The 27,310-nt window shown below is 40.2% G+C and overlaps 1 protein-coding gene across 1 annotated transcript in view; it reads right to left on the reverse strand.

Moving 5' to 3' along the window:
- Window positions 1-707: 707 nt before the first annotated feature.
- Window positions 708-27,310, reverse strand: part of f5 (coagulation factor V) — a 39,471-nt gene continuing 12,868 nt past the window's right edge. Inside the window, 20 exon segments of the mRNA XM_007901739.2 lie at window positions 708-1,537; window positions 2,948-3,130; window positions 3,215-3,363; window positions 4,403-4,547; window positions 5,675-5,830; window positions 6,488-6,582; window positions 8,506-8,577; window positions 9,972-10,088; window positions 10,348-10,530; window positions 10,826-11,054; window positions 12,153-12,389; window positions 12,787-12,955; window positions 14,513-15,980; window positions 15,983-16,591; window positions 17,786-17,998; window positions 19,452-19,602; window positions 20,865-21,067; window positions 22,744-22,846; window positions 24,951-25,146; window positions 25,904-26,075. Of these exon segments, the coding sequence (XP_007899930.2) occupies window positions 1,391-1,537; window positions 2,948-3,130; window positions 3,215-3,363; window positions 4,403-4,547; window positions 5,675-5,830; window positions 6,488-6,582; window positions 8,506-8,577; window positions 9,972-10,088; window positions 10,348-10,530; window positions 10,826-11,054; window positions 12,153-12,389; window positions 12,787-12,955; window positions 14,513-15,980; window positions 15,983-16,591; window positions 17,786-17,998; window positions 19,452-19,602; window positions 20,865-21,067; window positions 22,744-22,846; window positions 24,951-25,146; window positions 25,904-26,075 (4,997 nt within the window). The 3' untranslated portion in view covers window positions 708-1,390.

A 27,310-nucleotide genomic window follows, 5' to 3' on the forward strand; every position in this document is an offset into this window, starting at 1 on the left:
GATAGGAGTGATAGGTAATTTGTTGTTTTATTGGTGTTTATTTGTTGTTCACGAGCAACAGCCCATATAGAAACCTCTTCAGGTTCATTGCAATTCTTTGCAACAGATTTTCAAACAAAGACTGTTTAAAACGACATCTGTATCCATGTTTGATAACAAGTGGTTATTGTTATTTTGTTATTATTGTTAGTTATTTATTACTGTGTCTTACTGAAATCTAGATTTTATGTGACATTTTAAGATTGTTTAAAACTATTTAGAATATATGCAAAACAAGACTTCCTTAAGTTCAGATCTTCCAGGAATGAAATAAATTATACTTTAGTAGAAATTTGGGATGAGAATGTTTTTTTTTGTTGTTGCAATTCTCCATAATAGCAGTATGCATATCCTGCAGGACGGGGAAGGCATTGAGTTTGACGTATTTTGAGATTTTATTTACATTTCCTGTAATTTTCCATGTATTTCTTTGTCATCAAAATAAAGAAAAACAGATCTATTGCCATGAAAGTAAATGGTTATCATAGTAAAAGTGAGACAAGGAACTAAAATATGGTTTTACTATACTAATACATGTAAATAATGTTTAGGATCTGTTTAATGCTGCAATGCAGGAAAATTCACAGGACTGTAGTGTTTGAGGAATCTTATAGGGAATGTATGTACAATATAAATAATGTATCTCATCTACTATCAGAAACCAGGAATGCCAATTGAAACAATGTGTCCTTTAATGTGTACAGCAAACTAAATTTTAAAAAGTTCAGGAGAAGTCAAAGGAACAAAGATATACAAAATTTAGAAATAATTTGTCTGGTGTCCTATTTTCTAAAATACTATCAATCACTAACTCTCATACAGTATCATGCTTTTGACGTCACACCTTCACATAACAAAAGTAAAAAAAATCCAAAGAGATAGACAAACTAATAACAATGAACAATTCTTGCTGTTAAGAGTTCAAGAAATATTACATTATACTGTTAGTGTGAACAAACTACAAATCTCAGCAACAGTAAAAGGAAACATTTTAAAATTATCTATAGACAATCTAAAATACTGTACATTTTGTTGCAAAGAGTTCTTCAAAAACATTTTACTTTTTAATAGGACTTTTTAATAGGACCGATGGACTGTATAATATGCATAAAAGTCCACCAAGCAGCAAGCTTTATTTTATTACTTTATTTTCTGATGTTTAGTTAATAAATCCACACTTGAAAATAAACAGCAAAATTTAGTTTCCTTTTTCACAACAGCAAAAAAGCATGTTCTGTCTTTCTTGACCGTTTTCTCCAAAAGAAATAATATGCCACCGATGACATTAATGGCAACAAGGCTTTCCCTTTTTTACGGAAAGGTTCTCTTGTGAATGCTTTTGAAGACATTTTCATTCAACAGCACATCCTAAAATTTCTATTCGAAGCGCAATGCCAACATTCCAACTCTTTGGAATAATCCGTATATATTGGGCAACAATTGGTGGACCGATGTAGTTTTGCTTGAGTCCATCATGATCACTGTTTCCTACGAATATCTGTGAATTGAAAACAATTATCAGTTAACCCCTGTCCTAATGAGGTATTCATACACAAAACAATAACAAGAACTTCCACAATAGAATTTACGTTGATATGGTGCCTTTCACATTGGGAGGACCTCACAAAGTGCTTGAAACTTCCATTTTTATACACAGCCCTTCACTTAGGATAATGTCTCAGAGCAAAATAATGTATTAAAGAGGGAAAGCACTTTCAATGCAAAATACTTTCAACACCTCCACTACAACTCGATTGAGGTCGATTATGATGGGACCTGATAGAGGTGTTTAAAATTATGAAACGATTCAATAAGGTGGATGTTGATAAGCTATTCCCACTCGTTGGGTGTTCAAAACTAAAGGCATAAAAGAAAGATAGTAGATCGAATAGGGAATTTAGGAGGAACTTGTTCATGCAGAGGTTGGTGAGAACGTAGAACTCATTCTCAGTGAAGCAAATATCATCAATACATTTAAGATAAACAATAGATGGTAAGTGAGGGGGAAAGACACTAGCACAGACAAGTTAGACCAAATCATTTGTTTCTGTGCAGTATCACCCTATGTGATACTGTTTAACTCTGACCCATGTCACATATTCACCCACTGAATCAATTTGTTCCAAAATATTGCCCTGCTTGCGTTCAGAGGAGGAAACAGTTTCTCAACGAACAGTGGCAGGTAAATGAATTGATATCTGCGCACATTTTATCCATTTACTCAAAATGGCAATGCAGATTTACATCAATCTTTGAGCTCTGCATAGGCAAATACCATGGTACTATATGGGCGCCAAAGACAGCAGCAATTGTAAAATTCTACCTCTCGTTTCTCACATCATTCTTTTTGAATGTAGTAAGATAGGGTGAGAGGTGGATGGATTTAGGGAAGAGATTTCTAGAGAGTGCCGTAATGAGATACGCAAATTGTTCCCCTACACTTAAAGGATTCTTGAAGGATAGCACCATTTGTGCACCAGTCACCAGGAGGAGTTCTGTAGTGTAGTGGTTAGAGCAAGTGAGAGGACCCGAGTTCAATTTCCACGCACATGCACCTCCCCAACAGAGTCATGGAATACAAATCTGAGGTAGAAACATGTCATGTTTCATATCAGAAACCTTAGGCAAGTTTCCTTACTCCACACATCTGTCGTTTATCTAGCAGTAAGGAGGAACCCAGTTGTTAGTCGATTGGCGGATCGTTTTCCAGGGATTATGATCCCTCAAAAAAAAACTTTGGTCACTGCTGTGCACAATTGGCTGCTGTGTTTTGCCCACAAAATACACAGTCAATTCACTTTACAGTAAATTCTGTGAAGCGCTTTGAGGCCTCTCGAAGACGTAATAAGATGTTATGTCAAATGCAAGGATTATTACTATTATTAATATCTTACAGTATGTTTCCTACCTTTTCATCCACAGCTGAGTTATCTGTAAAGGGAAGCCATTTATTTCCATCATCACTATAATGTAGGGAATACGTCTTCACAAAGACGAAATTCAAAACGTACTTGACCCCTTGTGTAATAATTCCTGTTATCTTCTTTTTCTTCAGAAAGTTAATCTGCAGCCATTGATTAGTGTTGTGTGCCTGGTTCAAAAATAAAACATTCAGTATTTTCAGGCATCACTTAGTGACAGAGTGCTATGAATACAGTAATTTTTTCATGCTTACCTCAGGTTGCCACGCATTAACACTACCTTCCATGTTCAGGCGTGCGAGTGACGGGTACCAGTATTTCCACCATTTGACTTTGAAGGTCGAAGCAGTTATCTGATCATTTTTAATACGGCCATCCTTCATTCCGAGGGGTTCAGAGCAGTCTGAAAAGACAGAATCAATAGAAAGGCTCACACATTTGTAAGATTAAGAGTCCCTTTTCTTTACTCCCTTGCTCACACTGGGCTATGGGCAGTTTGCAGCTGATATGGCGGACAGGAACTGTACTCTAAGGGGTTGCCCACCTGCACTCTATCACTCCCTGATATTCCCTCTCTCTACATAAGCAGGTTTTCCCACAGTTACAAGATTGAGATTACAATCTCAGCAGTGTGGAGAATTATCCTGTGCCAAAATGCAATGGTGCTCAGACACCGGTTACTGACAAAAGGGTTCCTGTTCCATGGGCAACAGCAGCCTTCCCAATGCTCCTGCATGTGAATCTGAATTGTGATCAAGCCATTCTATCAAGTGCAGAGATATGACGGGGTGAAGACAAGCCATAATAGCAAGAACCTATTCCTGAGCTCATGTGACATCCACACACATGCACCTCCCCAACAGAATCATGCAATACAAATCTGAGGTAGAAACATGTCATGTTTCATATCAGATTTCATGTGATAATTAGCACAACGGACAGTAGAAATTCCACCTGGATCTAGATTTACTAAGCTGCATTTCAGAATGTTGAATTCATTTTGAGACCTGTATTCTGTAGTTCTTAAAATAACTTAATAATCCTTACATTTATAATCATCCTTACATTTGATATAGTCCCTTCCACTTAGGGAAGGTGTATCAAACTGCTTCACAAGATTGATGGTTGAGTGTAATGATTTTAATTTGTGTCTAATCTGAAGGATGGCACCTCCGACGATTCCGTGCTGCTCCAACACTGCATTGAAGTGTCAGTCTAGACTGAGTCCAAAGATCTGACCTGGGGTTTGAACTCACAACCTTCTGATTTAGAGGCAAGAGTGCTACCAATTGAGGCAGACAGACACTAATCTATAATTAATAAGTTTTGAAAATTAAAGACTGTATTTAAGCAATTTGACAATTTCTGGACACTCCAAATTGCCGTGCTAGTAGAGTAAGTCTAGACCCAGAAGGAATATTATTCAGTGTAACTGTACTCACAATCCAAATTACAGCCGTATAATTCCATCCGAAGGGTTGGGGTGATTTTGAAGGATGTTGGGTACAACCTGATGTACCTAGCAATAATCGGGGGGTTCAGTAGGTTACTCTTTACTGTGTTGGCATCAGAATTCCCTGAAAAAATCTTAAAACAGGTATCACAAAATAAACAAAACTAGAAATAATCCATGTATGTTTTCACAGGGATCAATGCCATGTATTAATTTAAAAAAAGGTTTGATATTAAATTGAATAATCTCTTCAAGATATCATTGTACAAACTTTTTAAAAAGTTTTGCCCCAATTGAAACAATAGATCTAACACGAGCAATCCTTTTGTTGTGGGATTATATTGGGAATTTTTCACTATTGGAGCTAACCGAAGAAGGATTCTGTTTGAAAGAGTGGCCAGCAGAGAGCGATCTTAGAAGAAGAGACTTTATCCCCAATTCTCTCCCTTCGGTTAATGCATCTAAAGTGTGGACAAGAATCATCTTTGATGGGAAATCTTTGGTGCCAACTCTTATATCAGCACAACCTCTAAGTACAATTAAACCCAGTGTTTGCTTTGCTAGTTATCTTTTCCAGCTTTAAACTCTATCACATTCCTAGCCGAGAGAATATGTAACCCACTTCATGTTTTTAGACATTTGCCAATGTTCGCCCATGTAAATGGGAACATAAGAAGAGTAGGAGGGCAATGGGCTCCTCAAACCTGCTTTGCCATTTTCATCCTGCATGGTAGTTCTAATTATTTTTTATATAGTTTTAATTATTTTTTGTTGAAAATGGTAACTTTAACATGCATTCTAAAATGCAAGGATTATTAAAATACACTAGTATATACTAAACCATACATTATAGACACACATTGGGATCAATCATTTGCATTTTACGAGCTGAAAATCATCACCCTAATTCACAACCAAAGATTCTATGATTCTACGAAATTCAACACCAAAATTACTTATAAAAATCCTGAATTCCTGCAAAGGGTACTTTGTGCTTTATTTTCTTTCCAAGCCTTTCTAACGTAAGCATCTTTTACTCGTATGTAAGCGTCAGAAGAAACTGTACGTTAAGTGCAAAATATCATTCGATAAAAAAAACCATAATAATGGAAGTGATATCTGCCAAGGCTTAGAAGCTCCATTATGTTCAGACTAATATTCTTTCCTATTATTATTCTCTGAGTGGATTGAGAAGTCAATACGTGGTTATTGTTAGTAGTTCATAGTGCATAATCTTTCATAGTTCAGAATTCAAACTCACCTGCTTGTAACTTCTGCTATTCCCATTGTAGAAGAGCCACGTTTTTCCATCCTGGCTATACATGATGTAATACGCTGTGATGTAATACTGTGTGGTAAACGACGAAGCCCCTTGGATATCAATCCTTGTGAACACTATCGGTTTTTGCAGATCAACCTATAACACAACAACGCTTATTAACTGAATGGATTTTAAAGTTCCACAAGAAAAAAAGGAATTGGAAATAAACTGCTGTTGGACGAAACTAGTCTTTCAGTAATATTCTGTGATATAGCAAATATATTGGGAAATGCTTAGAAAAAACCCAATAATTTACACGAATGGACCTTAACCTTCAAAACATCTGCTGACCTAATGACTAAGCAAAGAGATCTATTTCTTCAGCTTTATACTAACACACGTGGCCTTCAGTATGAACTGGAAAACTAAATTCAAATGGCAAGTGTGGATTACAGAAATTTTAATTTGTATCGATATGTAAAATTCAGATGTGTATCTAAGTTTGAGGATTGAGTGAAGAAGGGTGAAGTGTTGCTGCAGGTTCATATGATATATAAACACCAGCAGGGACTCAATGGGCTGAATGGGTGTTTCAGTTCTATACATTCTGTGTAAATCTATGTGTTTTTCACCTCTCCTCACAGCCACAGCAGCTTTTATCGCCCTTCATGTAGGATAACATTCTGGAGAGCTTTGCAGTGAAATATAGCAGAAGGAACATGTTATGGCGAATAATAAATGTTTAGACTCAGTTTTCTTTTAAAAGAAAGACAATATAAATTCAAAGATTAATCTGTGTGGCCTAATACATACTTGAATCCAAGGTTTTCTGAAGCCAAACATTCTAACACTCCATGCATTGTATCTGTAGCTGCTGTGTAATCGTGCCAGACTAGGGTCCCAATGTTCTAATAGGAAAGGAAAATAGAAGATATAGTTAAACCCAAGTATTACAAGTATTAGTCATGTGTGTGCACTTGTAAATCCCAGTAGAGATATTATTTTGTCCTCTTTCTCCCTCCTTCCCGCCTCCTCTAGTCCACTCCAACCTTTCATTTTCCTTTTCAGAAAGTGCCAATGTCTGTTAAGGCTCTGCTTCCTGAACATAGGTGCCCTTTGGCAACTCATCCAAGTGTCTATTCTCCACGTGTGCCCCGAGACAGTACGTGTGTCTGCAGGGGAGAGAATTGTAAGTTAATTGAAATCTGTACTAAATGAAATACACACACTTTCCAGCCACTTGTAAAGACATAACATGGTCAATTTATGAGTGGTTCACTGATATTTAGCACATCAAATGGGCTGGGATGTGTGGCAGAATCCTGCCTGCTCCCAATTCCATTCTCAATGACACAATCTGAGAAGCTAGGTCAATGGGATCGAACTTCCAGCTCACAAATCATGGCTTTCGACTGTTGTTGAGAAGCATTCTACTACAACAACTTGCATTTACATAGCGCCCTTCACGCGGGGTAGCATCCCCGAGCACTTACTAGTTTTTTGTGGATTCATTTATTAAAAATGCAGTAATTTGCTGGTTTACTGGTACCATGTACCATGAATATCAGTGACTAGTAGACACAATAATAATATTAATAATACAAGTATGGCTTTACTGCAGGGCTCTGAAATCCATTCATAATATCTCCATAATGCACACAGCATTGCACTATACAGTAGGCACCAAGCCAACTGATCGCTTTGGTCCAGGGAACAGAACATGGAATCTGATGGCTTTGCGAGGTTAGAAAAACTGCATCAGGGCAAACGTGGGCATTGCAATTGAATGGCAATAAATCAGCATCAAATCCCTCAACATTTGCATTGCTTACTTCCAAGGTCATATTGGTAAGGCTGGTTACTCATGAAGTGAACCTGTGCCATGTGGCAAGGTTTACACAGGTCAAGGTTACACCTGAATGCAGCTTTTGGCATATCTCATCTGATATCTAATCAGAAGTATAAACAGGTTTCACACATTATTATAAATGTTTTAACAAAGAATTAAATGAATGAGATATTGGCGAAATGAGTGAAATTAGCCAAGTTTCTGAAGCAAGCATATTTTTAGAAAGTTATTTTAATTTACTGAGAGGGGAGGGGGGAAGTTATTAGGAACGTGAGAACAGGAGGAGGCCATTCAGCTCTTCAAGCCTGTTTTGCCATTTAATTAGATCATGGCTGATCTGTACCTCAACTAATCCCTTCGATTCCAATTCTCTGCTTTCTCTCCATATCTCTTATTACCCTGACCTACCAAAAATCTATCAACCTTGTTTTATTTTGGGAGATCGGAACATCAATGCTGAAAAATGGGATTAATTCTTTCAAGCTTTTTTCCCCAGTATCAGCATCATGCATTCGCAAGTCAGAGACATGAAGGGCTGCATAAGGTCTAAGACTCCCTCCACACTACACTGTCCCAAGCATGTCTGAGCTTCAGCTGAGAGTCTGCGCTGACCCAGTGTTTATTTCTCAAACTAGTCATCCTTGTTGCCTTTTCAACTGAGAACATCAATTTAGTGACAGTCTTACATTTGTTCTGTGCGCAAGACTCATGCCTGATGGGTCAGCATTGGAATTCCCCAAATCCATTTGAATTTGACGCTATTACCATTAACACGGGCACTAATTTGCTCACAAAATAGTCACCATTACAGGATGTCCTATGAAGCGCTTTGAGATGTCCTCCCAACGTGAAAGGCACTATATCGAATGTAAAGATTATTATTATATAACTAGTTTCAAACAGGATTCCAGAAATGAAAGAATGGAGTCCTGTCCCATCACACAATCGTCCCATTTCTATAAAGTTTAAAAGAGGCACTCACCTATATGATCTGAAGCTGTGATCTGTGAATCGGTTATTATTTTAGACATCATACCCAGGGTTTTGTTGCATTCTGGACAGGTAGAAATTGTGTTAGTTGCAGCTTGAGAATCTGGGAACAATCCCATTTCCCAAATTATTTCTTTATGTTTCTGTGATGGACACTAAATTATTATTGTAACATTACTTCAACTTTGCATGGCAACAACAACAACTTACATTTATACAGTGCCCTCCATGCTGGGCGGCGTCCCAGAGCGCTTAACAATGGTGGAGCCTGATGCCGAGCCAGGGGAAGGGGGAAGGTGACTGTGGGCACGGTCAAAGGGGAAGGTCTTCAGTGGCAACCTGAAAATGGGAAAGAGGGGCGAGGCAAAGGGACTGAGGGAAGGAGTTCCATAGCTTCGGGGCATAGTGGCTGAAGGCACGGCCGCTGATGGTGGAGCGAAGGATTTGGGGGACAAGGAGCAGGCTGGAGCCAGTAGAGTGGAGGCAGCGAGTACTGCTGTGAGGAGAGAGGAGGTTGGAGAGATAGGGGGCTGCCATGGCGTGGAGGGATTTAAACACTAGAGTGAGGATGTTGAAGTTGATCCGCTATGTCACAGGGTGCCAGTGGATTTTGACAAGGACTGGAGTAATCAGGTTGCGGAGTTTAGTGTGGGTGACAATGTGGACGGTGGAGTTTTCGATGAGTTGAATTTTGTGAATAATAGAGTACGGGAGACCAGAGAGGAGGTCGTTTGAGTAGTCCAGCCGAGAGGTGATGAAGGCATGGACAAGGGTTTCAGCAGCTTGTGGAATGAGGTATTGGTGGAGACGGGCAATGTGGCGGTGGTGGAGTAAAGTGGTCATCAGGGACTGGATGTGGGGGAGGAAGGATAACTGGGAATCGAACCTGACACCTAAGTTGCGCACGGGTTCAGAGAGTTTTAAGGACAGGTCGGGTAAGTTGAGGATGTCGGAACCGCAGGACAGAAGACGTCGATGGCAAACAGGTAAAATAAAATGAGTGGAAGTGCAGCTGCCTCTGCAGTTCAATAGCACAATATAGCACGATTCTCCTTAAGATATAATGAAGTCTGATATGTTGTTGTTGTTGTTGGTATTGTAGAACAGATTTCTTAATAAGAAAAGAGCAATTATCAAAATTTAAAAATAGTGAATGTGCTCAAGAATGTATTCCCCACCCAATGATTATCCAGTCTTGGCTCTGCCTTTGAAAGCTGTTGAGTTGAAGTTATACACTTCCCCAGAGGAAATCGTTATCGTTTTCTGTTGTCTGTGTTCAGGAGGTCAGCGACTTTCTGTGTGCAAATTGGCTGCCACATTCGCCTACAAATCCATTGTCTTGACAACATTTGAGAGCAATTACTCCTAAAGTGCTTTGAGATTCTTTGATAGTATTAGTGTTATATAAAATGCATGCATTATTAATTATTATACATTACAAACAATATTCTGATATACCTTTTGATAATACGAGGAAGTGTGCCCGCATTCCTGCTTTGTAATGTTTTCCAGCTTCACAGTCTACTAGCCATATCCCAGCTTTTAATGGACCCATTTCAACAGTTTCAAAGGCACCTGTGTAAAATATTTAGCATGTGTAACTATTTTTCCTTATATATTTATCTTAATGCATAGAAAGCCATTTCTAATTAGAAACAACAACTTGCATCGTAGAAAATCAGAAGCACACAGTTCTTCGACTCTGTCAAGCAGAATTCACTGTGATTTAAATTACTATGAGAAATTGAATTTATGCAAATTCTCTTCATAACATCCTTTTTTCTCTAATATCTGACTTTATATAAAAAGAGTAATAGATATTCTCTTTCCTTACCAGGATATAGATTATAAACACCCAGTCGATGTGGCTTGTCTTTTTTCTCAATGAAGGTTTGACCATGGAAACGAATGGAATGCACATCATCTGAGCTGTCCATGTTAATCAAATACCATCTTACCATGTCTGTCTCAGACATTATCAGTCCTTTCAAGCTGCCGTCAATGCGTCCGTTTATAGCTGCAAATGCAAAGCAGATTGTTGGCTAAGTAAGNAAAAACATGAAAATAGTGCTAATCGTTTTTGAAGGTATGATTATTCTTTTTTACTTAAACTAGCAAAGCCTTAATTTCAACCAACACATCTGATTCATCAACTGCTATTTGTATTAGGAATTTCATTCACTCACGGCTGATTGTGGGACCTTGGTGCTTCGAAACAAGGTATTACAAAAATGCCAGTTATTTCTTTACCAAATTAACTTGAATGTTTTAAAAATGGTTTTACAGTTTTATTGCTGGAAAAGCAGTGATACCATGAAAAGTATTGCGTTGTATGAAATCTGGAGACATCTTGCTGGTTTGGCAGGGCTGCTGGCAGATTCTGTCCTTATTATCGTTCAGGTACCAACTTTTTGTTTCATCAAAAGTTGTAAACAGCATTACAAACTCTCGAACGTCATTGGGTATCTCGGTGATTTTATTCAGCGTTCCTTCTCGACAGATCACCAGAGGGCCAATTAAACCTGAGTTAATGTCCTTCTCCTGCAGAAAACACATGCGAAAATGTATAACTTTGTACTGGAACCAGGTTTCATACGATTGCTAGTGAAAAGACTGTGGTGCCATGCTAACTATCCCTTCAAAACAGGCCAGCCGTTGTCACCTCAGTCAATCAAAGGTGAGGACTCCCCAACGAGCAGCCTGCTGGACTGGAGGTGGGCAGCCATCGTCGACAAGTTGAGAGAGAGGCAAAAGGAGGCCCTTGAGTTCCACGAGTTAGGGCTGCTCAGAGAACTGGCTTTGGTCCTCCTCAGGTCTCAGGGCTTTCGCCTCTCAGTTACCCTTAAAGAGGTGAGCTGTAGGTAGATTTAGTGGGGGAGGGACTGAACCCTCTCTAACCCAAGCTACCTGCCACCTATGCCCACTGGCAACTTTGAACTCTTATTAAAAAATAAAGCTATTCCTTTGCCCATCTGTTTCATACCAATTATTTTAATGAATAGAAGTTGATTTCTGCCATGATTTTATCTATTAAATGTTAGACAAGCTACTCCTGAGGAGAAGTGTATATTATCATTGTCTAACTTTATGGTATTGATCATCCATAACTCAATCAGCAGCATTATGTTACTCTATTGTACTTCATTCAGCACAATAGGCTACTCGAGAACAGCCCGAGTGTGCCGAGGCACACATTTCTCAGCCTTAAAATTATGCACAATTTTGCAAAATACTTAAATTCACTCATAAATTGGATGCCGATTTTCGACAGTATCCAAAAAGAATTGCACCAAAACAGCTTCAAAATTCTTCACACTTTTAAATTTTAGCACAAAGACCACAAGAATTTCAGGATTCAGCATCCCAAGGTCACATATTTTAAGGGGCAAAATCCAAGGCAAACATAAATTGTGCAAACTTGGGAAGTCTCCAATCTGGCGAGATCTACTCCAGGATTGAAGTTCATGTGGCTCGATGGGAATTCTAATGGAATTCCTTCTTGAGGAATCCTTTTAAGAAATATTACACATTGGATCCCATTTAATATTTACTAAGGACCACAACATAGAGTAATCACATAATTAAATGATTTTACCAGGTTTCCGTTCAACAGACATTTCAATCGAACAACCAACTTACAAAGTCCACACTTGAATAATAGACCCAGGCCTTGCAATCGGAGTCCATTTTTGTAGGTGCAGACCTGGGTGGCACATTCCACACGTAAGTATAAGTGGTGTTAGGGGCGACAACATCATCCCATCTAAACCAGTCAGTAGAAAAATCTTCATAGCTCATTCCTTCCGATGATTTTTCATACGATACCCCATGGGCGTGGATAGAGTACGGTCTTGAAGCAAGATTTTTGAACATAACCTGGTGAACAATAAAGTTCTTTCAGAAGATGTTGATCATACACTTTTCTTCAACCACAATACAATCAATTCAATACAATGTAAAATTACATTTATTTAGCGCATTTCAGGTGGAAAGGTCTCAAAAGAGCTTAACACTGCCGGCTGGGCACCTGAGCTGGGATTTGAAGGGGGTGGGGAGGGGAAAGATGACTGATAGCTGGTCAAAAAGGTCACTGGAGCAGCTGAATGCACTTGGGAGCTGTGGTATTCTCTGGCTGGTCTGGAAGATATGACAGAATGATATGCTGTAGGTTGAATACTGTGATTGAGATTGCTACGATTAAATGGAACATGAACTTGCAATTAAGCATCATATCCAGGGCTTGCAGTAGATAATGCGATCTGGTTATTAGTACCTTGATGATATCATTAACCTCAGCTCTGATGACAGGTCCCAGTATTCCCAAGTGCTCGTCTCTTTCTCCGTGGTCATATAGCTTTGTAAAGAAGGCATCTGTGTATCTCCGGAAAATGACTTTCTTATAACGAGTATTTCTTTGTTCAGTGGAGCTCATTTTATTATTTCTATAAACACATTTGGAGATGTTAAATATACAATAAATCCCACAATAAATTTACACAGATTCACTTAGAATCTACAGCACATAAACAAGCCATCCAAGGTTGAAAGAGTTGTTGCTTCCCCATTTCACTCCTTCCTCTCCTGCCACTCCCTTTATGAACTGCTCCAATCGGGTTTCCATGTTGCCCAAACAGCCCTGGTCATGGTAACAAATTACATTCCATCCATCTGTGACCAGGGCTCCCTCTGACTCATTGTCCTCCTCAATCTCTCTGCTGTCTTTGACACTGTGAACCACTCTACCCTCCTCCACCATTTCTCCTCTCACTTTAATCTTCAAGATTCTGTCCTATTGAACTTAACGATCCATCGGCAGATCTGGCTGGACCATATCAAATCCTACCGCTCTGCCTCGCCTCCGCTAAATCTTCATTTTACTCCAAGACAATTTGGAGGTCAAAGACAACCCCAGCTCTTCTTCTCCATCATCAACCGGCCCCTTCGCCCACCCTCTCACGCCTTGACCATCCTCACCTCCATTGCCAACTGCTTCGAATCCAAAGTTGAGGGCATCCGCTCAGCTACCTCTGCCCTTCCGCCTATCATCCCCTCCCCCTCTCACCCCAGCCCCTACCCATCCCTTCCTCCACAACTTCGAACCCGTCTCCCATTCCTCTCTCATCACCACTATAACCCACATGAAACTGACCACCCTTGAACATATTCCAAGACTGAGATAGATAGATTTCTTATTGTAAAAGGGACTAAGGGATATGGGGATAAGGCAGGGTTAGGTTATTAGCTGGAGTTAGATTAGAAGATTAGCCATGATTGAATGGCGGGGCAGGCTCGAAGGGCCGAATGGCCTACTCCTATATGTTATGTTACCCGCTCCCTCGACCCCATCCCTTCCCCTCTCCTTACCTATCAGCTCCACCTCCTTGCCCCTCTACTCACAGACATTATAAATTTCTCCCTGTCCCCCCCACCCCTTCTCTCTATTCCCTTGTTTAGCATGTATGCATGAGGGGAGGTTGGAACACAATGACACTCTCTCTCTCACTCGCTCCAACGCCATCTATCTACTTATCGATCTCACTATCTACCTATCCATATATAAAAAAGTGCAAATAGCAACAACACTTCATCATTGCTAATTATTTACATCAATCAAAATATCACCAGGAATTGACTTCTTTACAGATATATTTATAGAGTGTATTACAGTGTATTTATTTCTATTCTACTCCATATTTTTCTCTGTCTTGGCAAATTTGTATGATTAAACTCCAATCTTGTTTCTATCACTGCTAAAACCTTGATCCATACGTTCATTACCTCTAGTATTGAATTATCCACTTCAAGATCCTTTTCCTTATGAACTCTGTCAAATTATGTGCCATTATTTTATATCAAAGCTAAAATGTTGCCTCCTACAAGACATTCCACCAGAAATCTATCTAACACACGCAGATCACTAACGGAGAACGTTCGGTTATACACGTTTTCAATGGGAAAAAAGCACTCTTTTTTAAAAAATGTGGAAATTATACACTTACACATTACTTTCTGCATAATCCCAAATGATTTCTTCTGCTGCAATGAAATAATGTCTCACATTTCCGAGGCTGCTTCGTAAGTAGTGCTCGATTATCATCTCTGGATCCCGGTCTGTTTCTGAATGTGTTCTCCTGTCATCAGTATAAGGATTTGAAAGTTCTAAACTTGCCTCCTCTTCATTCAAATTTTCAGGAGATTCATGAATGTCAACATCTATATCAGCAATAAATTCATCAAAGTCAACACTGTTCCCGGTCTTTTTTTTGGGTATTCCTACTATGATAAAGTCTGAATTTTTATCTTGATAAACTTGGGAATACGTTTGTTTAAGATTAATTGTTTTTAGTCCCTTTTGCTGGTTATGTTGAGGAATTGGAACTCTTTGTTTAATACCAAATATAGATCCAAATCCTCTTGGAGATATGTGGGTCTTTACATTTTTTCTATGTCTCATCATCATTTTAGCTACTGCTTGCCGTCGTTCAGCTCCTCGGGTCTTGGGATGCTTCTCAGGATGGTTTTGTGGTGTCCCCTTTATGTATCTTCTCAAACTTTTTATCTTTGAAACATGAATTCCTTTCTTCTCCTCTTGGTATCTGAAATGTTTTCTTTTGGGTTGTAAAGGCGTGGCCGTAAACCGATATCGGATGTCGCCTGATACATTTTTCTTCAGGTAAATAAACACTTTCTCGGTGTCCTCATTGTCTGCTTCACTTGATTCTTCAGAAGAATGTATGTAGTAGTCATAAATGTTATACGAAGTCTGATTCAATGCAATATCCTTCACACTATGGGTTGATACTTGTTCTTTGCTTGTGCTGTTATCACTTCCATTGGATTTAGCCCGTTCCATTCCCTTGCCCTTGAAATCTACTGAAAAGTTGTGATTTTGATAAGTCTCCACTGAATCACTTGGTTCCGAGGCAGAGTGTGGATGTTCTGCTTTTGAATCATTCGCTGAAGATTCTGCATTTGTTTCGTTAAAGGTACCATCGCTGACTGGTTCATGTGTGGCATATCCCATGTAGTACAGGTTGGAGTAAGAGTGGTGTGTGAGATCAGAGGCACTATCAGACTCACTTGCCTGATTCTGCACATTTAGCAGCATTTCATCATTCAAATCTGACCCTGAAGCTTGTCCTGTTTCCATGGCATCCTCCTTTTTATTCTTTGCTCTCTGAGTTTGGTCTGTCCCATTTACTTCCACAATGTCTTCACCTTCTACTATAATAAGATCTTCTGTATGGTCATCCTCTTGTGAATCCAGACTGAATTCTGGATCTAAATCACCCTTTCCTCTTCTTTCATCACCAATAATGCACTCCATTGTTGCTTCAAAATTATCTACTTTAATATATTCTTGAGTTGGCTCTGAAACGTTCATGTCTGAAAAACTTCGAACCACAGTTTTAATCTCACTCCTCGGATCATTTGCACTGAATAAGGTACTGGCATTTTCTTCAGCAGGCATTTTCACTTCGAGTCTTGAGGAAGAGCAGTGGTCTCAAGCTTCATGCCTTCCCTTTCCCCAAGGAATCCTGTGTTAGTTTCTTCAGCAGTTACGTCACGTGGATTACGATTTAAAAGAGATTCTATGGATTTGGGATTCGTGTTTGAATTCAATGGTGTTTCAAACATTTGTGCTATGTTTTCCTTTGTTGTACTGGTCAGGTTTCCATTGTCAACAATTAAACTATCATTAATTTTATTCCCAGACTCATCTGCATGTGAATGCACCGTATCATCAATAAGTAGATCTTGCTCCTCAGATATATGACCCATGGATTCAGTGTCATCATCCATATATTGGAGAATGTCTTTCAGCACTGGATCATCTTCTGGTGCAGCTCTGAATGATTTCATGCCCATTTGTATTAAAAACTCACGTGTAACATCATCAAGTTCTTCAGAAGACTCCTCTTCATTTATTTCCACAATTACCTTTTTTGTTTCTTGGTCTTGTCTGATTACATGGTAAATTAATGCCTTTTCAGCATCATCACATATATAGACTTTAAATCTTAATCGCATACCATAGGCCTTATGCTGTGAACTTGTGGTTCGCAGAAGCCATTCACCTACAACACAAGGTAAAGTTTTCCAACCATGAATGAAAAAAACAAAGCAATATAACACAATAAGAGCAATAAGATAAGTTAACATGCAAAGGAAAGCCTCATATCAAAGAAACAATAATGAAGTAACAGCGACAAAAGTAATAAAACAGTTTTTATCACAGTAAAGAACAAGAAAGTAATAAACAATGAACTCTGCTACAGCAACAAAGTAATGGCCATAGTATCACAGTAAAAGCAACAGAATGCAAAAGCAGATACACAGCAAAAGCATCGCAGATCAATGCTGTTCACTGAAAACATGTTATTGCAGCCTCCACACCATTACAAACCATGGAGTCTATCATAACCCGATCAACATGAACTAATAACCTTTTTGTATTCTCTACACAGGCAGCAACAACAACAAGAGGAAATTACATTTGTATAGGGCTTTTCATGTCAGGATGTCCCAAGTGCTGGAGAGTCAAAGAATTGGACCCGAGCTAGGAGATGGGACCAAGAGGCGTGGAGATCAGGGAGGGTAGGGGTAGGAGGGTGACCGAAGGCATGGTTGAAGAGGAGGGTCTTCAGACCAGCCTTGAAGGAGGCAAGGGACAGAGTGAGATGAAGGGACTGTAGGATGGAGTTCCAAAAGAATGGAGACAGAGAGTCTGAAGGCAGACTAACCAGATCTGCAATCCATGTCCTCTCCCATACTAGATTACACAAGCCTCATCAACCCCATCCTTTTTCATCTCCACTGGCTCCCAGGCCTCAGGGAATCGAGTTTAAGATGCTCATTCTCACATTTAAAACCCTCCATGGTCTCCCCCATTCTGCCTCTGCAATCTCCTGCACCCATACCAATCTCTCTGTTCTCTTTGCTTAGCTGACACTGGCCTACTGCATGTCCCCCACTATATCCGCCCTATCAGCTACTAGGATTCCCCTCTCTGGAACTCCATTCCTGGTACTGTCTGATTTGCTCCCTCCATCCCTGCCCTCTTTCAAGGTACGTCTCAAAACATAGCTCTTCGTCAGCACTTTCAAGGTCATCTTGCCCATCCCTAAGCTCTCACCTGCAGCATTGGTGCACAGCCAAAATGGCCAAGTGCTTTGGGATGCCCTCTCAATGAGAAAGGTACTACACAAGTGTAAATTGTAACAAAATAGTCATCCAACTGTAAAAATCAGCACAGCTTCAAAGATACTCACCTAAATTATCCATCTGCATGTATAACGTTTCACCAGTTTGAGGATAGAGATGCAGAACATCCTGAATTGTTTTCCTGTACTTGAAACTGTGGCCGTGGAAATGAACGGACTGAATCCTGTCCTGTGCACCAACGCTTGAGACGTGCCAGTAAGTAACAGTCCCTTCACATAGCGGGAAAACTTCCTCACTTTCATACACAAAGCCATTTATTGCTGACAAGATTAAAAACAGTGAGACGCATTTTAAACACGAGTTTGCCTACAAATAACAACAACTTGCACTTATATAGCGCCCTCCACGCAGGGTAGTATCTCAGAGCACTTAACAGTGGCGGAGCCTGACTCCGAGCCGGGGGTAGTGGGGAGGTGGTGGCTGTAAGCACGGTTGAAGAGGAAAGTTTTCAGGTGGGACTTGAAAGAGGGGGCAAGGCAGAGAGATTGAGGGAGATTGTTCCAGAGTTTGTGGCTTAGTGGCTGAAAGCGCAACCTCCGATGGCGGGGTGGAGGGTGCAAGGGACGAGCAGGAGGCTGATGCTAGTCAAACGGAGGCGCCGGATGGTGGATTGGGGAGTGAGGAGGCCAGAGAGGTAGGGAGGTGTCAGAGAGTGAAGGGATTTGAACCCGAGAGTGAGAATCTTGAAGTCGAAAATGCACTGTCACTAAGGTGCTTCATCAAATACAAGGATTATTATTGCATTAATACAATTAAACTTGTCTAAAATCTATACTCACAAACCTGATTTGTTGATTTCATTTTGAATTAGTTCCTTGGGAATACTGAATGTAAATTCACAAACAGTGAATCACAAATTCTAAGGTGACAAAGTTGGACAAAAAGGCTGTCCCAGTCCAGAAGGCATAAAGTGGAGTTCTGTAGCTTAGTGGTTGGAGCACTCGCCTCGCAAGTGAGAGGACCTGGGTTTGATTCCTTGGCAGGACGAAAGGTAAGACAAGTTTTCTTACTCCACATCCCTCTATTTACCTAGCAGTAATTAGGAACCTGGTTGTTAATCAATTGGTGGATCACTTTTCCGGGGGCAATAATCCCTTCAAAAGATTNAAAAAAATAATAATTTGGTCAATCAATCCATGACAATTTGTGGGACACTGCTATGCGTAATTGGCTGCTGCGTTTCGCCCACAAAATATAGTCAAATCACTTTACAGTACGTTGTGTAAATCATTTTGAGACGTTTCGGAGACATGATAAGGCGCTATATGAATTGCAAAGATTATTATTATAAATAATGCAACAAATCCAGCTCGTGATTATTGTATTTTATACCTCAGTCCTTCAGATTAATAGGTCACTCACTTATGGCGGTGTGCAAAATAGATGCCACATTTTGATAAACAAAAAGGTCACTACTTGCAACAGAAATCACTGTAAAACACTTTTAGACACTTATAGCCTGGCCAATAGAAAAGTGTGGCCGCAATTTTTTGGAGGAATCCGCTACAAACAACCCCCTTCCATTTTACCCCCTCCCCATGCTACAAACACCCCCTCCCCCTCCACACACACCCTACTTACAGGGGCTGTCATTTCTTTCTTTTTCCTGTAAACACTAATATCAAACAGGCCTTTTCTGGCGTGGTGCCTCTGACTTATTATTGCACTTGTGTTGCATTTTAGTCAAAAGGTCTACAATGGAGCAATACTCACTGTACATGATGTTTGATTCATAAAACTCTGGGTCATTTGGATCAACAGTGGAAGGATCCTGGCAAAACTGCTGAATGTTGTCATCAATATACCAGCTTTTGTTTTCATCAAATGCTGCAAATATTAGATGTTGCTCTTCATCTGTTCTTATCTGAAAAAGACAGAATTGAACATCAGAAGATCTGGGAACTACTGCAAGTGAATTGCTAGACCGGCATATTGCTTGCTGGAACATAGCGCTGCTGTAACCCTGCAAGATTGCAACACCAAAGTAAAAGCCAAGCCACCGCAGTGATATCAACAACAACAAATTACATTAGAATAGCGCCTTTCACATCAGGAGGACATCCCAAGGACATCCCATATCCCTTTGATACACAAAACATTTTGAACAAAGTATAACCTCAATGGGATATGTAAATGGGAGCAGAAAATTAATATCAAGTTTTTGCGTCAATTGTTAATTAAGAAATCCGAGTGGGTCCACGGAATATTTTATCCCTCAATGTCTTCTTCATTTTACATCCAACTACCAGACAAAATTGCTGGAACATTCATCTTAAAAATAAGGTCTTGAAACTGCAGTGTGTGTCAGCCTGGCTTAGTGGAAGCACTCTTGAGTCAGATTGTTGTGGGTTCGAGCCCCAGATCAGGACTTCGAAACACATAGTCTACTTAGCGTCAACTTAAGACACTCCAGTGCAGCATTGTCAGAGATGCCGTTCTTCGAATGAAATGCTAATCCACTGCCTAAATTAAAGATTAATGACATTAAAGATTTTGTGGCACTAATCAAAAAGAGAAGGGAAATCCCCAAAATAAAAAAAAGGTCACCCACTCCATGGCTGTTTGTGGAACACTGCTGTGGGCAAACTAGTTGTTGAGTTTTGCCCACAACATATACTTTACAGTATATCCTGTGAAGCGCTTTGAGACGTCTTGAAAAGTGTGATAAGGCACTATATCAAATGCAAGGATTATTATTATTATATTATTACCAATGAAACATCATGAGCATATATGCAGATCTTATATCGTTTTGCACTTTTAGAAGTGCCTAAACTGTGAAACTTTCTCCTGGTTTGGAGAAGAGGAAAGAGGTCTCAATGGAAATAGCCTGAGATTCTGACACCATTATAATTAACGGAGAGATTGGACAGAGCTGTATTGTGGCTTTACTCAACCCAAAGGGAGTGCCATTCAAAATCAATGCTTGAATGGGAGCTGCATATATTGGTTTCATCCACTGCATAAAGCCAGATCCCAAGCCAAATTTTCCCAGAAAATGAAACAACTATTTCATCTCAACCTTATCGAAGATGCTCTCGGGATCTAATGAACAATTCAAAGGTGGGGTATCGAATGTGGGCAGGAAGTGTACATATACATATAAATATATATTATATATTTTACCTGGAAATTTCTGGCATTAAGTGACTGGCGTTTACAGATTAGAAGTGGTCCAAAGAGACCAGAAGCAATGTCTCGTGTGATATCCACCGCACTGTGGTACAGTTTCGTCAGACACCTGGGATCTTCAGCAGTTGGTCCAACATCCTCAGATATAATCCACTGGTACATGAAGGTTTGATTAGGGTTAACTTGTTTACTAAAATCTGCAGGGTTTATGAAGAAAATGATCTGGTTATTCAGCACTTAGAACAGCACTTCTATGTGCCACGAAAAGTTCCTGTCCAGAGGAGTCCATCAAAATGATATATAAATTAATTATTGGATCTGATTTTGAAATGAGCACAGGGTTACATCATTCTCTTATTCCAGGGCTTCTTTTGCTATACAAGCTATGCATCTTTATTTCATCTGCCAGTGTACAAGTTCTATTAGTCATAATTACTCACACTTCTTACTCATAATGGGAACAGTATGAGGGAAGAAGAGAATTAAATTGGAAAATACCAGGAGCACGTGTGTGATACATTCTTCCAAGAAACAGTGTTGGGATAAAGTCTATGTAAGGGTAAGGATTGTAATACTGTACTGTAATAGAACTCAATCCAAATCAAGGGTGTGTTACTAAACTTCTTTATTCGTCAATTCAAAAACTCTCATAAATCCACCACTCTCAACCACACCCTCTGTCCCACTTGCAGTGTCCTTCTGTACTCTTTGCCCTTCTTCTTATTGACCCTTTTGTTAGTTGTCAATTTACTCTTAAAGAGTATCCAACAATGCGAAGAGCTGCCTTAATGCATTGCATAGCCTTTTCTTGTTTCATATGTTTGATATTTTTTACCTCAGTGATTAGAGCTACTGTGGAGTCCTGTAGCTTAGTGGTTGGAGCACTCACCTCGCAAGCAAGAGACTTGGGTTAGATCCCGGCAGAACGAAACGTAAGGCAAGTTTCCTTACTCTACATGCCCTTGTTTACCTAGCAGTAAGTAGGAACCCGGTTGTTAGTCGATGGCAGATCGTTTTTTCGGGGGCAATAATTCCTTCCAAAAGAAGTAATAATAATAAATTGGTCACTCAATCCGCGACTGTTTGTGGGACACTCCTGTGTGCAATTGGCGTTTCCACACAAAATATAGAGTCAATTCACTTTACAGTATATGCTGTGAAACACCTTGAGACATCTCAAAGATGTGATAAGGTGCTATATCAAATGCATAGTAATATTATATTCTAACAGCTGGTTGAATTTTACAATTGTTGTATTTTTCAAGTTTGAAATTTGGGTTCAAATCCAGCCCTGACTGATAATGACAAGTTATTTTGCCACTCAGCTAAAGATGAGGGCGGCAGAGCATTAAATTGGTGAGTGCCCACAAAATAAGTCTTAAAGTAAAACAAATACCTACCTGTTATAATGGTCAAATAAACAAAAATATTTTGCCAGTGATCTCAAGGATAGAAATCCAAGATCAGTTTATAAATCAGAACATTGGGGGAGGGGGGAGAAAGAGAAGGAAAAAGAGTGGGAGTAAACCCTATCATTGAGTGTATTACAACTGGTTTAATGTAACGCTAGCCATGAGGGTTCATTCTAAACATCGCTCATTGCAGAATAATGTTCTCGCTAAATTTAAACAAGAATTAAAGATTACCACAAATGTTGGCCTAGCCAATGATTTCTACAGATATAGCATTATTTCTTTGAGTTTGTATTCTTTGTCGTTGTTTTATAAAACCTTGCATTGCATCAGTTTTGTTTTTATACAGCTTCATCAAGTTACTCTCATTTTTTATGTTTTTGTATGCTTAGAAGCTCTTTAATACATTTTGATGTCATCAAATGCAATTTCTTTCCTTGAATAAAGTAATTTTTTTTTACCAGTGAAATTTCCAGGATATATAACGCCTTCATTCTTCTTGCTGACTGTCACACCATGTGGGTAGATGCTAAAGGGACGGCTGGCCAGATTCTTAAAATATATCTGTAAACACAAACAGGAAAAAATAGGAATATTTGCAGGGGTGGAGGTGTCTCATTTCTTAATAGTCAAAAATAGTAAGTTATGATACAGATACAGTGAGGTCAAATTCCTGTGATGTTTATTATAGCAAATCTGCATTGTAATACTGTACTAATATAATAATAATAATCCTTGCATTTGATACAGCGCTTTTCACGTTGGGAGGACGTCCCAAAGCGCTTCACAGAACACACTGTAAAGTGAATTGACTGTATATTTGTGGGCGAATGCGGCAGCCAATTGCGCACAGCAATGTCCCACAAACAGTCGTAGATTGAAAATGACCAATTTATTATTTTTTTTTAGAGGGATTATTATTAGGCTCTGTGTGGAGTAAGGAAACTTGCCCAAGGTTTCGCCCTCTGCCTGGAATTGAACTCAGGTCTCTCGCTTGCAAAGTGAGTGCTCTAACCACTGAGCTACAGGACTCCACGATAGCTGCAGAGTTCAAGGCAAAAACATTCTCAAAGGAAAAAAACTGGGTTTACAATGAAACAAAATGCAAGCATTACATGGAGGTACAAACAACGCAGGTATTTGTTGTTCAACGCATTTTTTGTGTGTAACATTTTAGAATGTTTTTGGTTGAATAAAACAACAACAACAACTTGGATTTATATAGCTCCCTCCATGTCGGATGGCGTCTCAGAGCGCTTTACAGTAACGGATCCCGGGGCCGAGCCAGGGGGAGGTGGGGGGAGGGTGACCGAAGGCACGGTCGAAAAGAAAGATCTTCAGCAGAGACCTGAAAATGGGAAGGGATGGAGCGAGGCGAAGGGAGTGAGGAAGTTCCAGAGCCCCGGGAAATAGTGGCTGAAGACACGGCAACCGAGGGTGGAGGGGAGGACTCGGGGGACAAGGAGGAGGCCAGACCCGAAGGAATGAAGGCACAGGGTACTGTTTTGAGGAGAGAGGAGATCAGAGAGGTAGGGGGGTGCAGAGAAGTGCAGGGACTTGAATACAAGGGTGAGGATCTTGAAATCGATCCTCTCTGAGATAGGTAGTCAGTGCAGTCTGGCAAGAACTGGGGTGACTGGGGAGCTGAGTTTTGTGCGGGTGAGAATGCGGGCGGCAGAGTTTTGAATGATCTGGATATTATGGATGGTAGTGGATGGGAGACCGGCGAGGAGGGCGTTGGAGTAGACCAGCCGAGAGTTGACAAAGGCATGGACCAGGGTTTCAGTGGCTTTTGGGGTGAGGTATTGGCGGAGACAGGCGATGGGTCGGTGGTGGTAGAAGGCAGTGCTGGTGAGCGACCGGATGTGGGGGAGGAAGGATAATTGGGGGTCGAACCTGATGCCTAGGTTGCGTACGGGTTCGGAGAGTTTTAGCAGGAGGTCGGGTAGGTGGAGGAGGTGAGAGCCGTGAGATTTTAGACGTTGACGAGAGCCAAAGAGTATGGCTTCCGTCTTGTCAACATTCAGCTGAAGGAAGTTTGCGCTCATCCAGCCCCTGAGATCTGACAGGCAGGCTGACAGAACATCAGGGGACTGGGGGTCGCAAAGTGAGGTGGAAAAATAGAGTTGGGTGTCATCTGCATACATGTGGAAATGTACCCCATGTCTGCGGATGACATCCCCACGAGAGAGCATATAGATCAGAAAGAGGAGGGGGCCCTCAGGTGACTGGGTGAGAGCGCGAGGAGGTCAGTACATTGTATTTGTAGATTGTGGAGTTCTGTAACTCAGTGGTTAGAGCACTCGCCTTGCAAGCAAGACATCTGGGTTCAATTCCAGGCAGGGTGAAACCTTGGGCAAGTTTCCTCCCTCCACACGCCTAATAATAATCCCTCCAAAACAAAAATAAATTGGTCATTTTCAATCCACAACTGTTTGTGGGACACTGCTGTGCGCAATTGGCTGCCGCGTTTCGCCCACAAATATACAGTTAATTCACTTTACAGTCTATTCTGTGTAGCGCTTTGAGATGTCTAGAAGACGTGAAAAGCGCTATATCAAATGCAAGGATTATTATTATTGATTATTATTATTATTTTGCATGATAATCTGAAATCCGCAAAAAATAGTTCTCTACTGTAATTAGTTTAATTTAGCTGATTGGGTACCTTAACATTATCTTTGATTTCAGCACTTATAACAGGGCTCCCAATGCCATCTTGCAGAATGGGGACTACGTTTTCTGTTTCGCTCCTAACTTTTCGCTCGGTGAATGTTTCATCTGTGTATTCCACATAAATGGCCTTTTTGTACACTTTACCAATGCGATTCGGGCCTTGAACCAAGTATTTGGATTTAAAATCACTGAGGGATCCAACGAGAAAGATGGAAAACATGCAGAAAAAAAGAGCACAACCAGAAGAAACTTAAACAACAGTGCCGATAAATGTCCTAAACTGTGCACACAACAGTGGCTTCTTGGCAGCTGCAACCACTGATTGATAATAGATGAACGTTTGAATGAGTCACTCAGTCATTTGCCCGCAAACTTATGTACTATATATAAAACAAATTAAAAATGCAAAGCTAAGACACATATTTCTTCTGGCTAGTAAATTTCTAACCATGATCGTGCACGTTTATAATGGAATTTCCTCATAATAAACACAGGCTGCCTGGTCAGTAACTTAACTAACCAATAGCATTGCCTCTCTAAGTGAGTACCTGGCTTCAGTTGTGCCCACATCAGCCTACTTCTATCCACTTATAATGTGGTTAGAATGTTATGCTAAATGTATGAGTCCCACAGTACTCTAACTGTGCAGTTGGAGTACTATGTAATCCATTATAGAAAGGACATCAGATCCATGGAAATGTAACTTCACATTGATGATGCTAAGGATGACAGGCTCTAATAGAGATAATCACATTCCTGAAATGTTTTACGGGGACAAATAGTAACTTTGATTGATAAATCAGTCACTACAGAGCATACTCAGGATTGTTATTGGAAGAGTTAAAGAGGAGATAAAAAGATCCACTTCAAAATGTATCCATGCATCAATAAGTTCTGAAACATTTACTTTAGCTTAACATTGGATTCACTCAGAGATAAAATTACCTGCTGATGAAGTCTGGTATCTCCGTAGCATATGACCAATGAATCTCTTCAGCTGCAATGAAATATTTGCGAATTTTGCCTGGCTTCCTGCTTGGAACATATCTTGAAATACATTGTGAGCGTGATCGTGGAGATGTACATTGTTGCACATTAAGGAATCCATACATTGCAGCTGTTTTGTAATTAAAAGGAAATAACATTATATGCACAATGGCTGTTGCTTTACATTAACATGGTTAGAAAGCTAATTCAATACAATACAAATTTATATTTATTTAGCACTATTCATGTCAGGAGGACGTCCAAAGGGCTGAAACCTGTGCAACAGGAGAGGAAAGACTGACATCAGATATTTATGCAAATGCCTGCCTCGTAACACTCTTATCCCTTGGTCAGAATGTTGTGGGTTCAAGCCCTATGTGGGGATCTGAGCTCATTGTCCAGACAACTGAGGCAATGCATTGTCAAAGGGGCAATACATTGTCAGAGATGCTATCTTTAGGATTTGACTTTAAGCCAACATCCAACCTGTCTGTACACGTTAATTTATCCTATGACCCCATTTGAAAAGAGGACTCAAATCCTGTTTGCCAACATAAAAAATAAATAATAATAGTAACTTGGTCACGCAATCCACGACTGTTTGTGGGACACTGCTGTGTGCAATTGGCTGCCACGTTTCGCCCATAAAACATACAGTCAATTCACTTTGCAGTATATTCTGTGAAGCGCTTTACAGACATCTAGAAGGCATCCAGGCATCTAGCCTGGACCATGGGTACTTGAACCTATAACCTTCTGTCCCAGAGGCAAATGCTTGAACACCCAAGCTAGGCTGACGCTGAAATACAATTTATTTGACAAAACGCCCACTTAAAATGATGGATACCTGACGTGAAAAGGTCAAGAACTTGATGGAACACAGGTGTCTGTGAGCCCTGAAGGGAGCAACATTGCAATGATGAGCAATGTTACTTGAAGAAAATTTATCCCAGTTCAAATGGATAAGGGTCTACAACAACAACTTGCATTTATATAGGCCTCTTCACGTGGGGTAGCATCCCGGAGCGCTTCCCAATGACAGAATCTGACAGTGAGCCAGTGATGGGGAGAGGGAAGGGGGAAGTGACAGTAAATATGATCAAAAAGATCTTTACACAAGATTTGAAGGTGGGGAGAGAGGGGGCAAGGTGGAGGAATTGAGGGAGAGAGTTCCAGAGTTTCAGGGGTAGTGGCTGAAGGCACGGTCACCAATAGTGGAACGGAGGGCACGAAGGACAATTAGGAGGCCGGAGCCAGCCAAGCGGAGGCAGAAGGTGGTGGAGTGGGGGGTAAGAAGGTCAGATAGGGAGGGAGGTGAGAGAGCATCAAGTGATTTGAAAACAAGTGAGAGGATCTTGAAGTCGA

This window comes from Callorhinchus milii, unplaced genomic scaffold (genome assembly GCF_018977255.1).
Source record: "Callorhinchus milii isolate IMCB2004 unplaced genomic scaffold, IMCB_Cmil_1.0 Scaffold46, whole genome shotgun sequence".
NCBI classification, from domain to species: Eukaryota; Metazoa; Chordata; class Chondrichthyes; order Chimaeriformes; family Callorhinchidae; genus Callorhinchus; species Callorhinchus milii.